The sequence below is a fragment of the Fundulus heteroclitus genome, chromosome 22 (assembly GCF_011125445.2).
Source record: "Fundulus heteroclitus isolate FHET01 chromosome 22, MU-UCD_Fhet_4.1, whole genome shotgun sequence".
Classification (NCBI taxonomy): Eukaryota; Metazoa; Chordata; class Actinopteri; order Cyprinodontiformes; family Fundulidae; genus Fundulus; species Fundulus heteroclitus.
This window is the reverse complement of record NC_046382.1, coordinates 24,660,858-24,677,361: the sequence shown is the minus strand read 5'-3', so window position 1 is coordinate 24,677,361 and position 16,504 is coordinate 24,660,858. Positions and strand designations below refer to the sequence as shown.

The following is a 16,504-nucleotide window of genomic DNA, read 5'->3' as shown; positions in this document are numbered from 1 at the left end:
CAACTCCTTCCCTTGATATTGTTTGTCAGTGAGTAAATCTGGCTATATTGAATAAATTTGAAGTTTTGTACTTCTGAAAAATGCAGTGTTGCACTCCACAGCTTTGCGAATAAAACACAAATCTGACTAAGATGGTCAGGAGTCACTTTGGTCACCTTGGGTTTTATATGAGCTTTCAAATAGGATTCAATTTGAAATGCAAAGCCAGTTTCTCTATGAAAACTGAGCGTATTGCTTTGTTTACTGGAGACAAAATGAAGCCCTTTATGGAAAGAGGCCCCTCCAGCCCTGCTTTAAGAAGATATGTGGGCCATTTTGAATTGACCAAGGCTGAGATCCACAGACAGACTCTCCCGACTGACTGGATCTGTTAGTATAAGACCGGAGGGCATTTCTTTCATCATGAGCTCCATTTTGTCTCCAGTAAAAAAAGAAGAAAAAGGAGACAAACTGAATTTTCAAACAGTAATCAGTTTTCCTTTGGTTGTCATCTTCACAAATCCGGTCTATATGGAAGTCTGGGGAGACTAAAGCCTTTCTTGAAATAAACTAAGAAGCTGTTTGCAGTTCATGCCAGGAATACAGCACACATGAACAAAATGTTCTGGTCATTAAACTAAAATTCTACTTGTGGCCTTGAAAGCAAAAATAATGTGTGTGGTAGAAAATTAGCAATTACACATCACCCTGAACACACTATTCCCATGGGGAAACATGGCGGTGGCAGCATCATGCTGTAGAAATACGTTTCTTAAGGAGGGACGGCTAAGCTGGTCAGAGTTGATCGGAGGATGGATGGAGCTAAATTCAGGGCAATACTGGAAGAAAGCCTGTCAGAGGTGGGAAAAGGCTTCCACACCGTCCAGCAGGATAACCTCCAAAAAACACAGCGCCACAGCTCATGTGTTGGAGTGGCCCAGTCAAAGTCCAGATTTCAATCCAAACACAAATCTGTGTTGATCTCAGCCAAATCTGGCAGGAAGAAAAATTAGCAAAACCTTTGGTTTGGTAGAGATTCCCCCCTAGAGCAGCAAATGCAGGAAAAGAGCCTTCCATGCATCATAAATACATCACACCGTTTCAGACTTTTATTTCTTTAAAAAAAAAAAAAAAAAAATACATTAAACAATGTATGGTTTTCCATCCAGCTCACAAATGCACACCATTTTGCTGGTGAAGATTCTCAGTCATCCAGGTAATGGTCATTCCAAAAAAAGTAAAAACAAAACAACTGGACTTGTTTTCCGTAGTGAAGACGTTTCGCTTCCTCTCCAGGAAGCTTTCTCAATTCAAAAAGTCAATTTGCTTTTGAATTGAGAAAGCTTCCTGGAGAGGAAGCGAAACGTCTTCACTACGGAAAACAAGTCCAGTTGTTTTGTTTTTACTTTTTTTGGAATGCACACCATTTTGTTTTGGTCTATCATATAAATCCCAGTGAAATAGAATAAAGTTTAGCGTTGTAATGCAATAAAACCTTCTAAAGGTGATGCTCATTCTGCAACCTGTTGTCTTCTAGTTATATGCAATTTAAAGTATAAACTAAGTGCAAGGCATTCGAAGGAAAAGTCCCGCATATTTGTATTTTTTTGGTCTTAAGACAGTTTTTGCAGACGGGTAACTGAAAGTTTGGTTTGATCTCCAAGATGACGACCAATTCCCCAAGATGTGTTCTCCACAGCCTTTTTCCCCCCAATCTTCTCTTAGCAGAAAGGTCACATTTAGCGCTGAGATCCACAGATTTGGTCAAACTACCTTATCTGATCTCTGCCATCAATAGCATTTTATCAGCACCTTTTCCTCCCGACATGGGCTGGGCTTTTGTCCTTTGGCAATTCTGAGGACTCAAAACGATTTGTTTTTGTCCTGATTCTACCCACAAGGTTTTATTTTTATCGAGGCGACACAGTAGCATGCTGAATATGCTGGGGATTATTTTTTTAAGGAAGGACATTTGATTAGATCTGTAGAAGGGGAAAAAAAGACAAGGATGCAGAAATGCTTGTGTCGTGATACAGAAAATGAGTTTATTCTCATGTTAATGTCTCAACATACAAATAACATTCTTTTAATAAAAGAAAAGAGTTCAATCAGTACCTGGCATCTAGACTCTTTAAAAGACCTTTTTCTCTAAATACACAACCATCTCATCTTGCATTTTCGCTCTAAAGTTGGTTTACCCTAACTACTCAGAAAAATAGTAACATTACAATTTGCTTCTTCTCCTTTAGCCCAATAGTCACACTCATGGACAATTTTGCATTAAAAATGTGCAAGAACAGATCCCTTTTAATAACTCAAATAAGAACTGATCCTTTTTTTTTTTTTAAATCAACAGTTTAAAAAAAAAAGGCCATCAATGAAATGTAAGGAACTGATGTGAAACATAAAAACAATAATTAGAGTAGAAATTATAGTACCTATCTGTAGTATGCTGTAAACCTAACAACAGTTACATGTTTAGGGTTCACAGATAAACAAGTGCAAAAAGGAAATATACGGTATAATATAAGGATAAAGGTATTTCAGTGGATTTTGGCACAGTAAGATGAAGGATATAGCTTTAATGAAGGGTGATTATTTTGGGGATTGTTTTTTTTTTTTTTTTGCATCCTGAATAAACAACAGTTAAAAGTCACTAACGTTTAAAATTTGCAAGAGGAAAATCCCTAAGGGTGTCAACCTGCAAACTATGCTTCGTAGCGTGCCTTTAAATTGAGTACGGTGATAAGTGACTGACAACCAACCACGAGGAATAAAAGAAAAAACATGCTAAAAGCCTGCTGAGGCGTGACATCACTGCCAAACGCTCATAGGAGTGTTACCAAGAGACAATACATGTAATATATAGTTCTATACGTTTTCTTCCCAGATTTGTCTGCATACTACTTACGCAGCGCACTCTATAGTATTAAATATGTTTTAAAGGAACAGACTGAGCTACACAGTGGTTAGTCTTAACCTGGAGTCGATTCTGACGAGATAATCTGCTGGCCGCCGCGTCGGCGTCAATTCACAGCCTCACCGTTGTTACATGCTCTAAACTGTGCTGGGATCAAATCAGCCTCTTAATCATCCAGTCCATAACAGGTTAGTGGACTGTTTAAAAAAAAAAGAAGCTAAAAGTGTTCCTAATTAGTATTAAATGACCCAGGGTTGGTTTCAGATAGCTGTTCTTTTGTAAAGGCACTTCTGAAAGGCCTACGGACTTGTCCACACACCCAGCTGCTATGGGAACTATGCATAGAGCGAAACATGAGAGACTGGTGGGAGGCGGCTTCATTAAACCCACAGCTACACATGTTAACGAGGTTAAATGCGTTTGCACTTTTGGAGAAACGTAATGAGTGATCTGGATGCTGGTTTTCCACTTCCATGGCACTGCATCTCTGCTACAAACCATGACGCGTCTCTGCAGAAATCGACATTATGGTTTCATCATAAAGCTGTTCTCCCAACCCCACTTTCAAACCCTCACGTGCACAAAAAAAAAAAAAGAAGAAATTTAAATAAATTACAATTAGTTGTCAGTCATCATCAAATGGGTGCATATTTGTAGGAAAAAAAAAAAAATCACAAATGTCAGGAGCGGCAGAACTTCATTAGTGTTGAGGTTTATGGTCAAGGGACACTCATTCTAGCAATTATTGAACACCAATATTCAGACTTATCTCAGGACTGTAAACGGACGCGCACAATGCAGCATAACGAACACACCGACAGAAATCCTCAGGGAAGACTGATTGAACCTTAACGTTAATATGCAATGCTACCAACCTGCTTCAGAGTACATCAGAGATAAAGGAGACCGATTATAAAACATAACAAAGACAAAATAAAAAAAATATATCAATAATTTACACAACTAGCTCACGGTAGTGTACCTACTGGTAAAGTGTGAAACAGTTAATTAGTGTGGGAGGAATGAAGAGCAGAGCCTCGGCTCGCTGTAGTGGCGGCCAGTCTCCTCTAGGGGGAGCCAAGTGGAGTCCACAGGACTTTACTTTGTTCTTGATCAACTATAGTGGTGATCTGAGTGCAAATGTACGGGAGGTTGCCGCCTTGGACAATACCTGAGAAGAATAAAAGGAGTTACCTAAGGCTGACAGATCATGAATCAAATTACAAAAAACCTGGAGATGTTTGGGTTTAATGCCACTTTTTCAGCGTGTTTTTGTTTACGGACGGCATACGAACCTGTGAAAAATTTGCTGTATTCTTGCTCTATCTTCTGCGCGCTTTCAAATTGCTCCTTGGAATGTTTTTGAGATACTTTATCCCGCAGAAATATGGGATCCTTCTGTTCCCTGAGAGGAAAAACAAAGGACGGTCATAACCAAGTTCCCCGATGTGTCAACTTAAGCAATATTTTTATTTTAAATCAAGCATCTAAGCACTTAAAGATATTCAACGCTAAAGTTACAAGTGGGGCTTTGGGGAGCAGGAAGATACAAAAAAATAACCAAACTGGAATGTGTCACACATAAATTGAAAGATGAAATTGTATGCATTGTTAATTTTGTGTAGCATTTGATTTAAAACTTTACATCTGTTTTGTCACTTTGGACAAAAATGTTCACCTCAAAACAACTATAAAAATAGAGATTCATTTCCTTTGAGTATTTTTGGTACTAAATTATCAAATATTAATCATTGTTAACATTTGAACCCTTTAATTAAACTAATAATAAAAAATACTTTTTTCCCTGAAAAATCCACAGAAATTAAATTATTTTTCATATAACACATATTGGGGGCCAGGAAATGATAAAAAAAACAAACAAAAAAAAGCCTTGGATATGTTAGGGATAAAATAGAAGATCTACTTTTATGCATCATATTTTGTGTAGCAGCTCATTTGAAAATGTCCCAGTGAATCAAGTTATAAAAAGAATTTATAATCTCACAGATTACAAAATACAACCTGTATTGTTCCCAGCTATAATTATAGACTTATGTATTAAATTAGTTTTTCATTTGTAATCATTTTTAAACCCACCGTTTTGGGGGGGGGGGGGGGGTGATTTGATGCTGATGTGCTAAAAAGATTGATTCGTTCTGTGTGAAACTGATACCAAAGAATAACTTTACAAGATGCCCCACATTCCTGGTTTTAATGCAGGAGAAAGGCTTCTCTTTTTTTGGAAGAGTTCTTACAAAAATACGACTTTATTTTCGTAATTTCCCAAAAAAAAAATAAGGGGGAAAAACGTCAAAAAGGGGTGACCAGTCTCAGGCATTGTTACTTTAGGGGGCTGCAGGCTGAAATGTTTGGGAACTCCTGGTCTAGCACATAAAATGTCAAAGAAACCCACTGGAGTTTGTGGTTGTGATGAGGTAAAATGTTCTTATATCAGCCTCACACAGAGCAGACAGGACACCCCTCCATCATCCTCATTGCCTCCTAATCTATGTCATGAAACGGGTTGAAACTTACTTAATTTGCTTGGCGTTTTTGTAGCGAATGAAGACAACAATGGGATAGATGTGAACACTGTGGAGCCTTTCGATGGCGTGCGGGGCGATGTCAAGCAAACAATGACAGCCCTGTAATTTCACATAATAAAACAAAAAACAGTAAACAATTTGATGTTACCAGCAGGAACGTGCAATCAACAGCATCCAAGAGTCTGATAAGCAGCAATCTTGATGATTTATGGGTAAAAGCAGATATTAAGGACAGACGGAGGCCACTTGGCTCCTGATAAAGTAGGACGCGGACCTGAGGGCATTGACGCATACCTTATCAGCCATTTCCTTTATAGACGCGACGGTGGTGACATCAAAATGTCCGCTCCTGCGCTTGTAATCGATAAAGAGGCAATCTTTGACGCCGCGTTCGATGGCTTGCTGGGAGGCCTTCATCACCTCTGCAGACGTGACAAACAGAACAAGAAACAAAGTACATGACGCAAAGCAACGGCTCGCTAAAGTCTCATCGGTTCCCGCAAAACGTTTGGCTTTTTATTAGAAGTGACACATCTGGATGAGGGGGATCTCACCCAGCAGGCATCTGCAGAACTTCCCGGGAGATTCTTTAACCAGCATCTCCTTGACCGGGTCGCTGAGAGGCCCGAGTACGAGTACCGGTCGGGGAGAGGTGCACTCCACCTTCTGGACCCTCTGGTAAGCCAGGCTCACACAGTCTGGAAAGAAAAGGTGAAATATAATCCCTCCTGTCGTTTCTACCCATAATCCCATCCGTTCTTCCTCACCGTCCAAGAAGGGGATGGAATCGGTGCTGATGGTGTCCAGAGCCACCATCTCTTTGCTGTCTTTGGAGCTGCTGCGTTTGTGTTTCTGTTTCCTCCTGAAGAACGATCGGCGGGCGGCTGCAGAGACCGTCTTGCTGGAATCTTCCTTCATTTCTGTCACGCTGTGTCGACGGTAAAACTCTTGGTCCATCCTACATGGCGCCGGAAAAAAGCCCAACACAGTTTCTGTAAAAGGTGCTGCAGCACCACGGTTGGAGAGCAGAGCTTTTACTTGATGTGTGTAGTTATTAGAGATGCACAGAGGAATCAGCTGACCGCCTGAATTAGCTGGTAACTAAAAATCCAATTGTTTTTCTGGGCAGTGAATGCACCACATGTGCCCAGGTTTTGCTCGTCGGAGCTGAAGTTGTTACTGAGAGAGGAAGCCTGAAAGGTCGGCATTTTCAGTCTCAGTGGGGTGTTTTTGATGGAAAAGGTGACATCTTGTTGAGCCACAGAGCTGTTAAACACCTTCTATCTTATCCAAAAAGTACAATAATAAAGTAACGTGTTGTTAATTAGAATTATTTTGAGTAAAACCGTAAAAAGTGGCTATACAGGAATCGGTGACGCGAAACTGGCCGCACATGTTCAGGTCGGTGCATCTCCAGTAACTTGCTCGCTCCACCCACATGTATTTGCTGGGGATCTGTCCTCTCTGGATCTGCTGCGCGTTCTCATCCAGCTGCCAGGCCATCCAGGTCCCAAAGCTGCCCTTTGGTAGCGACTCATCCACATAAAGGATGTCATCCTTCTTAAAGCTGAGGTCTCCTTCAGCCTCCCCCACCCTGTCGTAAAGTGCTCTGTTGGGAGGCAGAGACAAAGATAGATAGGGAGTTATTAAGAGAAGGGCGGCACGAGGGCACCGGGAGGAGCGCCGGGCTGATAAAAACGGGAGAGAAGACGAGGTGTGAGGAGAACAAGATCAAGAACCTACAATGCAGGAGTAGGGTGACAAAGGAAGCACAGAGCAAGTTTATCTATCAACACCGAAGGCCTGGCTAGCGTCTTGCTGGGGGATCGTAAGTTATTCCCAAGCGGCCTATCTGTGTCAGCCAGGCAAGCTGAGTGTATTTACTGCAGATGACATCACAAACCTGCCTGGCTTCATGACAAGTGACTGTGGCAGCTGTGGCAACACACCGAGAATAAAACTCAATCAAAGCTCCAGCCTCCGTAGTGTGATTTAACGGACCAAAGAAAACAATAAGAACCAAAAAGGATTTAGATCACTTAAAGTGGAGGTAAATTAGAGCCGCTGCAGTCACACAATGGATCTGGGACATAAATGGCCGGCTAAGAATGGGACAAACTGTCCGAAGGGCTTTCTAGTCTATACATAGCGTAGCAGCAATAAAGCTGCCGTGGAAGAAAAAAAACTCACGACAGAGTGGAGTTAATTGTGATACCATACAAAAATGTTGTCTCAGTAAAGGAATTCATTAAGTTAAATTGATGTAAAATACACAGAGAATGTAATTACACAGAGAATAACATATTTCAAGCGTTATTGTTGTTAATTCTGATGATGGTGGCTTACAGCTTATGAAAACCAAAAATTTGGCTTTTCATAGAATCTGGAAATTATCCAAGAATTAAAAATAATTTTAATATGGAACCGGCACGGCCATGTTAGGCCCTCACTCTCCTGGGGAAGACAGTTGTCCAACAAACAGCAATTGACTCTACAGGGAGTGCTGATCCCAAGCCTGTTGTTGGAAAGTTGAGAGGAAGGAAAAAGTGTGTGGTCTTGTTCAGACCACACACTTTTTCCATCCATGTTCCAACATTATGAGAGGAAACAGCCCACCAGTCCAACAACTGCCTGCTGGACAGCGGTCAAGTAAACGCTTTTCTCCATGAATTTACAGACAGAAACATTACATTCCTGTATTTAGATACTTATTTTATAAGTATTAGGTAATATTCAAATTTTCTGAGTAGCAATTTCTGAAACATAAAATATCAAAATTAAGAAAAATAAATAAATAAATAAATAAATAAATAAATATAAATATATATATATATATATATATATATATATATATATATATATATATATATATATATATATATATATATATATATATATATATATATATATATGTAGACTTTTTTTCAATGAACTACTAACTACTAAAGCATGACTTTCGAAGGACATTGTAATATATAGAGACGCTTCCTTTTACAGGCAAGTACACACCTAATATAAAAACCATCTCCTGGTACGTCTTTGACGGTGCTGAAATCATCCGGCCGATGCTGCACCTTTAATGCAACCGTCTCTGCAGGTTTCAGCATCTCGACGTACACCTCTTCAGCCGTCTTATTCTTCATGTTCACCGAGTTATACTGAAGCAGAAACAAGAGGATGAGGACAGCAGACACAAGTTTCAACCAAAGCACAGGCGAGTACAAGTGTTGCATCATAAAAACTCAGACAAAAGGAAGAAAGTGATGACTGCAAAAATTATTTCCCCCGACTGAAGGCTCAGCTAGTAAATAGCGACATTTCCTCCAAGCTTTCAGCGCCATTAAAGTGTCGCAGTATTGATTTGTGCCACGTATGAGGAAGGAAAACAAACAAGGAGATTGAAGGACGGCGTGAAGCTGTGCGGTCTGATGACAGGACTGCATGGCAATTTCCACCGCAGACTCTCTGAGGCGGAGAGCTTAAGTAGGAGCATGCCAGGAAATGTCTATCAAGAATTTGTGGGGTTCTAGAAAGATTACCAATGTGGAAGGAGACCGAGCAGATCAATGAGACGCGATGGCATGGAGGAAAATGCCAGCACCTTCTCAGATTAAAAGGAACAGAGGAAGCACAAAGCTTATCGAGGCTGAATGGCTTTAAAATCTACAGCTTGCTTCAAAAAGTGTTTTGCAACCAATTTTCTTTACTACTGAAAAAGAATGATGAAAAAAACTGATCAAAATCTCCAGTTCTCTCCTAAAGGAATGAAATGTCCAAAGTATGTTAAAAGCAGCAACTTGTTGCCAAAAGCATGAACAAACCTGCCTTGCGTTGCAAAATGATCGTATGCGTACGCATGCCCATACCTCCAGGATGAGGTCCCCAGGAAGAAGCCCATCAGGGCCTCTAGCAGGACTGTCCTCCTCCACACTCTCTATGTAGACGCCCCGCAGGTTCCCCCCGCAGAGAGTAACTCCCACCTCCACCCCGGGCCTGTGGACCGTCACAAGTCGGGGCTCGCCGACCTTCCTGTTCCCCCCAGATGGCACTCTGGAGGAGGACAAGAGACGGCTTCAGATGCTGGTGAGGCCCCGCCCCTTCACATTTTTCTTCAGGGAATCTTTTAGATCAACGATTTGGACATTTTTACCTGACGAAACTGTTAGGGCTGGTAGTAGGAGTGGTCTGCTTGGATGAGGGAGTGAGCGTGCCTTCGTCCTGCTCGCTGAGCGTATCGATGGCAGAGTGACTGTCAGGAGTCGCGGTCCCGCTCCCCTGGGGAGTCACCTGAGTGCTGACGGGCTCAAGACGGGAGCTGCAGGGGGACAACAGAGGTTTCAGCTGATAAGAGTGGATTCATGGAAAAATATAGCTCAAATTATGAAATATAATTAGATTTAATTAGCTGTGCTTTTATATTTCTGCAAAAAACAGGTTCAATATAAGAATAAACAGACATGTTTCATGTGAAGACAGGGACACACAAACCTTATCGTAGAAAATGAAAAGCGACGTTCAGCAAACATGGTCCCATAAATAAATATTGCACATAAAGTGTGTATAAATCAGAATTTACATGTTTAATGTAGTTCACATTGTTTCTATTATTCTGGCCTCTCGAAAGGAGAAACCAGTCGTGTGATTTTTGAAAGGAAAACATCTTAAGAACAAAATGTTATTAGAATATGCAATATTGTGATTTAAAATAGGCGGGAAACGATGGCTACTTTATAAGAAAGTTGCTTTGCAACCCTTGAGGCATGTGTTGTTGCACTGGTAACAGGCGCCACAAATTACTAATTTAGATCACATCGACCTTTCAGAGAGAAGCACAATAGCTGGCGGGGCTCATGGGTTGCCTTGTTTAGCTCATATTTAGGCATTCATGCCTTTTACGTCTCGGTGATTGCTTTTACAATGATGGAGGGCTTTTCAAACAATGTCATTAGGAGAAAAGATGAAGAAATAAATTTGAATTAAAAAAGTTTGAAGATCAAACAAATATGAGACACCGCTTTGGCAGAATTTATCCCTTTTCACTGCAACTACACGGTTTCATAGAGAAGGAAAGATCTACAGCTCTAACTGGCTGCACATTGAAATGTTTAACTAGTAAAAGTATGTTTAAATTCATTATAAAAGAACAAATGAAAAAGTTTATTTTTAGGAACGAATAGCACCTGGATTTCTGAATAGTAACTGGTGGATTTAAAGTAAAAAAAAACAGTGTTACCTGGAGCGGGAGTGGTTGCCCAGCTGGTACATGTGTGGGTTGTACTGGGCCATGATGGTGATGGTGTCACACGGCGGTCCAATGATGAAGCGAGCTTGCTGCTCCGTAGCGTTCCGTAAATTGATACCGTTGAACTGATGAAGGGAGGAGAGAACATTAGGAAAACTGATGTGGCTAAACGGGCTTTGAGACCCAAGACCAGCGTGTGTCCAGTCTGTAAACAGCTTGAAATGATTAGAACTGCTGGTGAAAACTAACAGGGGGGGGTTGGATTTACATTAATATTATTGCTCTTTAAATGTATGGCTATTTCAAAAGCTAGTCATTAATATTTATCACTTAGATGCCCCATGTGACAACATGCTTAAAACTCGCAGTTTGGGTGCACTGAGGTGAGGAGGCCCTCATTTAATACGACAGATATAAATAAGGTGAAGAGGAAAATCTGGTTATTATACAGAAATAAATGAATAATATGTGAAGCAGACTAAAACATGCAACAATGTTTACATAATCATGCAGTTTGGTTTTATTTTTAAACTCTTTAATAACCAAACATTGCACGATAGGTTGCAGATGCCTGCTTGATGTGACGCCACTGCAGACGCTCCGTCGGCTCAGTTTGTTACGCAACAAAAAGCTGATTTCGCCTAATCTATTTAGACAATAAACAAAAAAAATTCTAAATAAGTTTTAGAGTTTAAAAAAAAATCCTGAAATTGCCACACTTGTAAATGGAGCCTAACCAGATAGTAAAGTTATAAAGAATACATGATTGATATAAAAAGCAAAAAAACATCATCAGGCAAACGCTACACCTTTGCCTTCTTTCATATTTCTGAGAAAACCTTTTATTTTCTGCAGTTTTTGAGCCATGATCTGTGGCATTCAGCGGGTTGTTCTTACCTCCAGTAATTGGTCTCCATACTCCAGCCCTGCCTGGTGGGCGATGCTTCCTCCAGTAACCTTTGAGACAAAGATTCCTCCGTTCTCCCCGCTGACGATAGAGATGCCCAGAGGCTCTGCGCCTTTGTGAACGATGACGTTGCGCGGCTCCTCCAAGTATGGCCTGGGGTCAAAGAGGGAGCCGCATCAGTATGGAGCGCCACAGGAACACAGCTGGATGACTCCACACAGTAGTGAAGAAGGTAAGGGATAATGGGGCTTCCATGAAAACCTGGGGACTCTACAGGCTTTTGCTAAAATTATGTTACTCAGAGAATAGCAACAGAAAAATGATGTTGAGTTTCAGGTTAAATAAGAGCCCCTTAAGTCTGTGCTGGTTTATGTTTCAAGAGCAATGATTTTCAATCCTGTCCCTCAGGACCCAGTGTCCTGCATGAATGCGGTTCCCCCTGGCTCCCACACACCTCATTCAAATCATCTAGTCTTCTGTTCAGACTCTAAAGCACTTTAAGACCCTTGTTAGAATGCATGGCATCATGGCCTCTGCTTGTAAACTGAAAAAGGATCACCTTTGGCTCTTTCAGTACCCCCCCCCCCTTTACCAATGAAATACAATGTTCTGAATAAACGTCCCCCATTTGGTTTTAGCTTTTTTTGTTAAATGATCAGTACAGCTTTCAAGCTGATTCAGACATTCATTGGAAAAGGGAATCAAATCCTGTGGCCTAGGTTATCACAGACATGGTGATAACAGATTGAATAAGATGTTCAAGTTTCAGCAGTTTAATCATAACAATAATAATAACTTATTTAACCAGATCAAACCTCATTGAGATATAAAATCTACTTTTCAACAGGGACCTGGGCCCTACTATCCCTGTGTAGATTTGGCGCTATGATAAAACACGCAGCCAAGATTTACACATAAATGCTTCATCGGGCACCAAACTAACTTCCTTACATGGTGCTCCACGGAGGAAAAGCCGAAGATTTCCTCTCTAGGGGTGGAGCGAGTGCTTCTCGTTAGGCAAAGCAAAAACACAGTGGGGATCTAAATAATTGTGCCACCATTGGTTTAGCTGTAGGTGCTCATTATTTCTTTGTTGCTTTTTGCTCCCACTTGATACATCTACTTAAATTGGATTTTTTTTTTATTTATAGGTACTGCAAAAAAAAGATGAATTTACAGCATTTTTTTTAACCAGGGCTGTCAATTAGTTGCCCCGGTGATCCAATCTCAGATTGTACACATAGGTGTATAGTTACTTAATTTCATTATTCCTATTTTCCTTTCTGATAGTACTTGTACAAAGAGGAAAAAGGGATTGTATATATATAAGATGTAATTTGCTAAAAAAGCGATTTAAAGGAAAGGAAACAGCGAAAAGTCAAAACGATGCAGGGCAGTGGGTCTTGTGGACTGCTACTGAAAAGCACAGTTCTGGAGTTACTTTAGGACTGGCTCACAGAAGAACATGGAGGGATTTGGATAACACCGGATAAAAAATAAAGGAAGCAGTAAAAGCACTGGGGATCAGGGAAAAAACCCTTATGTAAAGGACACTTGTATGAACCTTTTGTCTTCATAACAAGGTGGGCTTGAGCATGCCTTCCAATTTCATGAACACTGATAAGAGGAAATGGACGGCAGCCAGACACTGAGGTAAACAAGAGTGCTGGTGTACGGACAGGAATATGACCCAGAAGCTGGATGTTGAATAATACATTGCATAACATACATACTGCAGACTGAAGGTGGTCTGGCCTAAGGGCAGAGATGCACACATGCATACAGCATTATTGGTACATGCACTGAGATTCAAGTGGGTCTCTGGACATGGACGGTGTAATGTGCAGGCACAAAAATAACGCAGAACCTTTGAAGTTCACAAAGTGTAGCTAATCTGAGTTTGTGTCTTTTCCTAAGGCACAAATCATACTGTCGCATGCAAAGAAACAGTAATCTCCAAATTAAACTGCTCTCCCGGGGCGCTGGGTGAAGGAAAAAAAAAAAAAAAACATCACAAAACCTCTTTTTGCATTCCACAAAGTGCACATAAACTGCAAAAGAGTGTTCTGCTCCTCCAGGATATTCACTATACATCCACCATCTTATCTGCTCTAAAACACTTGAAACACTGTGGACTCGTGGGGGACAGGGAAGGGTAAGAGTGGTGGCATTCCCTGCTTTGCAGCGTGGAGAGGGAGGACAAACCTGAGGCTCCTGAGAGAGGAGAACCTCGGCCTTGCAGCCAGAGGAATCCTTAGAAAAGAGCGATTACGATAAAGAGATCTGGAGGGGGAGGGTTGCAAAGAGGTGGGAGGAAGATAAAGAGAAGAATGGGGAGAGACAGATATATAGAGACAGAGACAGTGTCAAAGCCAGGGACATGCCGTCAATAAAACATGGGACAAGAACGTTGAAGGAATGAATCAATTAATTCCTGTAAAGTTCGTCAACAACAGATCACACAGTTGATAACGGCAGCCTTGTCGCCAGGCAACTCCTCGGCATTATCCCCGAGAGCTGATGTACCAGCTATAACTATAAACACCAAGGCTACACTGAGGCAACTCAGATAAACTAGACAGCCACCTGCAACATTTGAACAGAGCGATTAAGAAACAAGTCAACGACACAAACATGTGGTCCAGATGCTCACAAGCTCCTTAAGGCGAGCTGGACTACCCATTAAATTAGATACCTGTCTTTTCTGCGCTCCCCTATTGGCACAGGACTGACTGAGATGCGCGGCAGCGTGGAAATGGAGCCTTGTGATTGGCTGCTGGCAAACGAGGAAGTCTCCAGATTGAGTGGCGACTGCGGAGGGGTGATGAGGCTGGGACTGCTACACTCAGACTGCGACAGAGAGCCTGGAGTTATGGACAGAGAAGCAGAAAGGGAGACAATGAGAGTGTGTAATTACCTCTAAATGCAGGAACCTTAAACATTTGTCATACAGAGCTTCAGAGACATCAAAGATCATTGCATTTGTTATGCTTCATTCTTCTCGAGCAGCTTTTAACCTGTGGACAAGGTCTTGTTTTTAGTGATTATCTGATTTGTACAAATTGAAAGTACCGTTTCTGGTTCTTTAAATGCTCCAGTATAAAAAAAAAAAACATTTTTCTTTCTAAGCACAACCAGACATCATTAGGGGAGGATTGATCTGTGTGCATTTCAACACCTGAGACGTTACCATCATGTTTCAGCGTGAATGAGGATGTAAAAATGTCCATAGAGTAGAATCAGCATCAAATCATCAAATGTGTTAGATGTAAGATTCCCCCGGCCATCTCTTCTGTGTTGGAGTTAGTTTCTCCAGTTTAATTCTTTCTCCTGCTAAACTGTCTCTGTGGCTGATTAGATAGCAATGAAGGGCACAGGAAAGAAAGGAAGGACACAAGTGAGGAAAATAGGAAGGTGATGAGGAGGGAGGAGGAAAGGACAGAAGGAAAGAGACTAGGAAGGTAGAAAGAAGACAAACTTTAACAATAGAACATAGAATAAAATCTGGGAAGAATTTTTTTTTCCCCCAGACTTCTTGAAACCTGAAAAAGATTTGAAGCAAAGTCCAAACATTCCCCACTTAGGTAGAAACCCTTCGCTCAGCTTGTGTCTGGGGATTTTTACTCACTGGGTGACCAGACTGGCCTCTAAACTTTGCTCCAACACTGAACCTAAACTCTAACCCATCAAGTAACAACAACAACAACACTCTTCGGTGTGAATGCTGTAACTGTATGAAGGAACGTAAAAGTTAGCCAGCATCAGTAATGTTCTTAAAGGGATGCCAGAGAAAGCAGAAAAGATGTAACAAAAAAGCTGACAAGGAAACCATTTAGAAAAAAGCAGAAGCGTGATGGCTGGTTCATTCAGACCGACACGGAGACATTAACAGATACCACCCTGGTATCTGTTGATGTCTTATCTGTTTTAGCTTCCAAGCTCTGTAGTAGGATATGCTGGATGTGGAAATGTTGGCAACCTTTAGGAAGTCTCAGAGCTGAGGTAAAGGTATATATTATCTGGAGAGAACACAGAATGCTGAATGCTGTTTACAGCCAGTATGTAAATGGCTGGTTGGATATACGGATGTCTTGTGACAACTGCTCTGTTCCACACATACACAAAATGTGGAATCATGATCTCTCTCAAAGAAACTCAAATCTACTAAAATACTTATTGGTAGGTAAGAGCTTTAAAACAGCTTGTGGAGTGAGGAAAAATCACAATCCTTAAATGATTTTAATAAATAATTTATAATAAACACATTTAGTAAATCTTTCTCCAATATGAAGCCCTTACCTCTGTCTGAGCCCAGCATGGAGCGGGGATAACGGGGAGTTGAGGGGATTTTGATCCTCTCAGTGCGGTACTGGACATTGCTGGAAGAACCTGAAGATAACGAGACGTACGACTGAAACCCTTTGTCACCATATTCAGAAGGACAAAGCGGAAAGGAGTTAGAAACCCTTCATATGTGTTGGCGTGCGTGTGTGGGTGTCAGACTGACCGAGCCGGGCGCTGGAGGGCAGTGAGTTTGTACCGTGTGACGCTCTGCTGCTGCGTGACGAGGACGTTTCAGAGTAATCGCTAGTGCGCTTCTGCTGGCTCAGGTCCAGGCTCAGGCGACCCTGGTGCTGGGGGCTGCACAGACACGCACAAAGTTAGGAACCGTGCACAAAACATGCCTATTAAAAAAAAAACATGTTTTATTAAAGAATCAATTGAATCAGTGGGCTGAGCTACACAAACACAATGTAAAATTTAATTAGCAATTTTTGCCTTTGGGATTGGAATAATTTAGAGTTGCTGGTCGTTACAACGAGCCCATAAGGAACAGAACATTAAATAAGCTGTGCAATAAAACCTTAATGCAAATTTCAAATGGTACGCCTCATAGAAGTGGACAACAA

General features: G+C 41.2%; 1 protein-coding gene across 10 annotated transcripts in view; it reads right to left on the bottom strand.

The window, feature by feature from the left end:
• The window catches only part of dlg5a (discs, large homolog 5a (Drosophila)), a 101,644-nt gene that overhangs the window by 44,448 nt on the left and 40,692 nt on the right, over nucleotides 1-16,504 (bottom strand). The window contains exons 19-34 of one of the 10 annotated variants that reach the window (XM_036126664.1): nucleotides 16,102-16,235; nucleotides 15,894-16,013; nucleotides 14,290-14,458; nucleotides 13,800-13,877; nucleotides 11,585-11,747; nucleotides 10,679-10,812; nucleotides 9,596-9,760; nucleotides 9,312-9,495; nucleotides 8,455-8,603; nucleotides 6,884-7,054; nucleotides 6,213-6,403; nucleotides 6,000-6,143; nucleotides 5,740-5,867; nucleotides 5,435-5,544; nucleotides 4,195-4,304; nucleotides 1,997-4,070 (exon numbers count right to left, since the gene is read on the bottom strand). The exons of 5 other annotated variants lie outside the window; for them this stretch is intronic. In XM_036126664.1, coding sequence (XP_035982557.1) covers nucleotides 3,967-4,070; nucleotides 4,195-4,304; nucleotides 5,435-5,544; nucleotides 5,740-5,867; nucleotides 6,000-6,143; nucleotides 6,213-6,403; nucleotides 6,884-7,054; nucleotides 8,455-8,603; nucleotides 9,312-9,495; nucleotides 9,596-9,760; nucleotides 10,679-10,812; nucleotides 11,585-11,747; nucleotides 13,800-13,877; nucleotides 14,290-14,458; nucleotides 15,894-16,013; nucleotides 16,102-16,235 — 2,254 coding nt within the window. In that variant the 3' untranslated portion in view covers nucleotides 1,997-3,966. Of the gene's footprint in view, nucleotides 1-1,996; nucleotides 4,071-4,194; nucleotides 4,305-5,434; nucleotides 5,545-5,739; nucleotides 5,868-5,999; nucleotides 6,144-6,212; nucleotides 6,404-6,883; nucleotides 7,055-8,454; nucleotides 8,604-9,311; nucleotides 9,496-9,595; nucleotides 9,761-10,678; nucleotides 10,813-11,584; nucleotides 11,748-13,799; nucleotides 13,878-14,289; nucleotides 14,459-15,893; nucleotides 16,014-16,101; nucleotides 16,236-16,504 lie in introns of those variants that run through there. 4 more of the 10 variants (XM_036126666.1, XM_036126668.1, XM_012880534.3 and 1 more) reach the window with 4 other exon arrangements.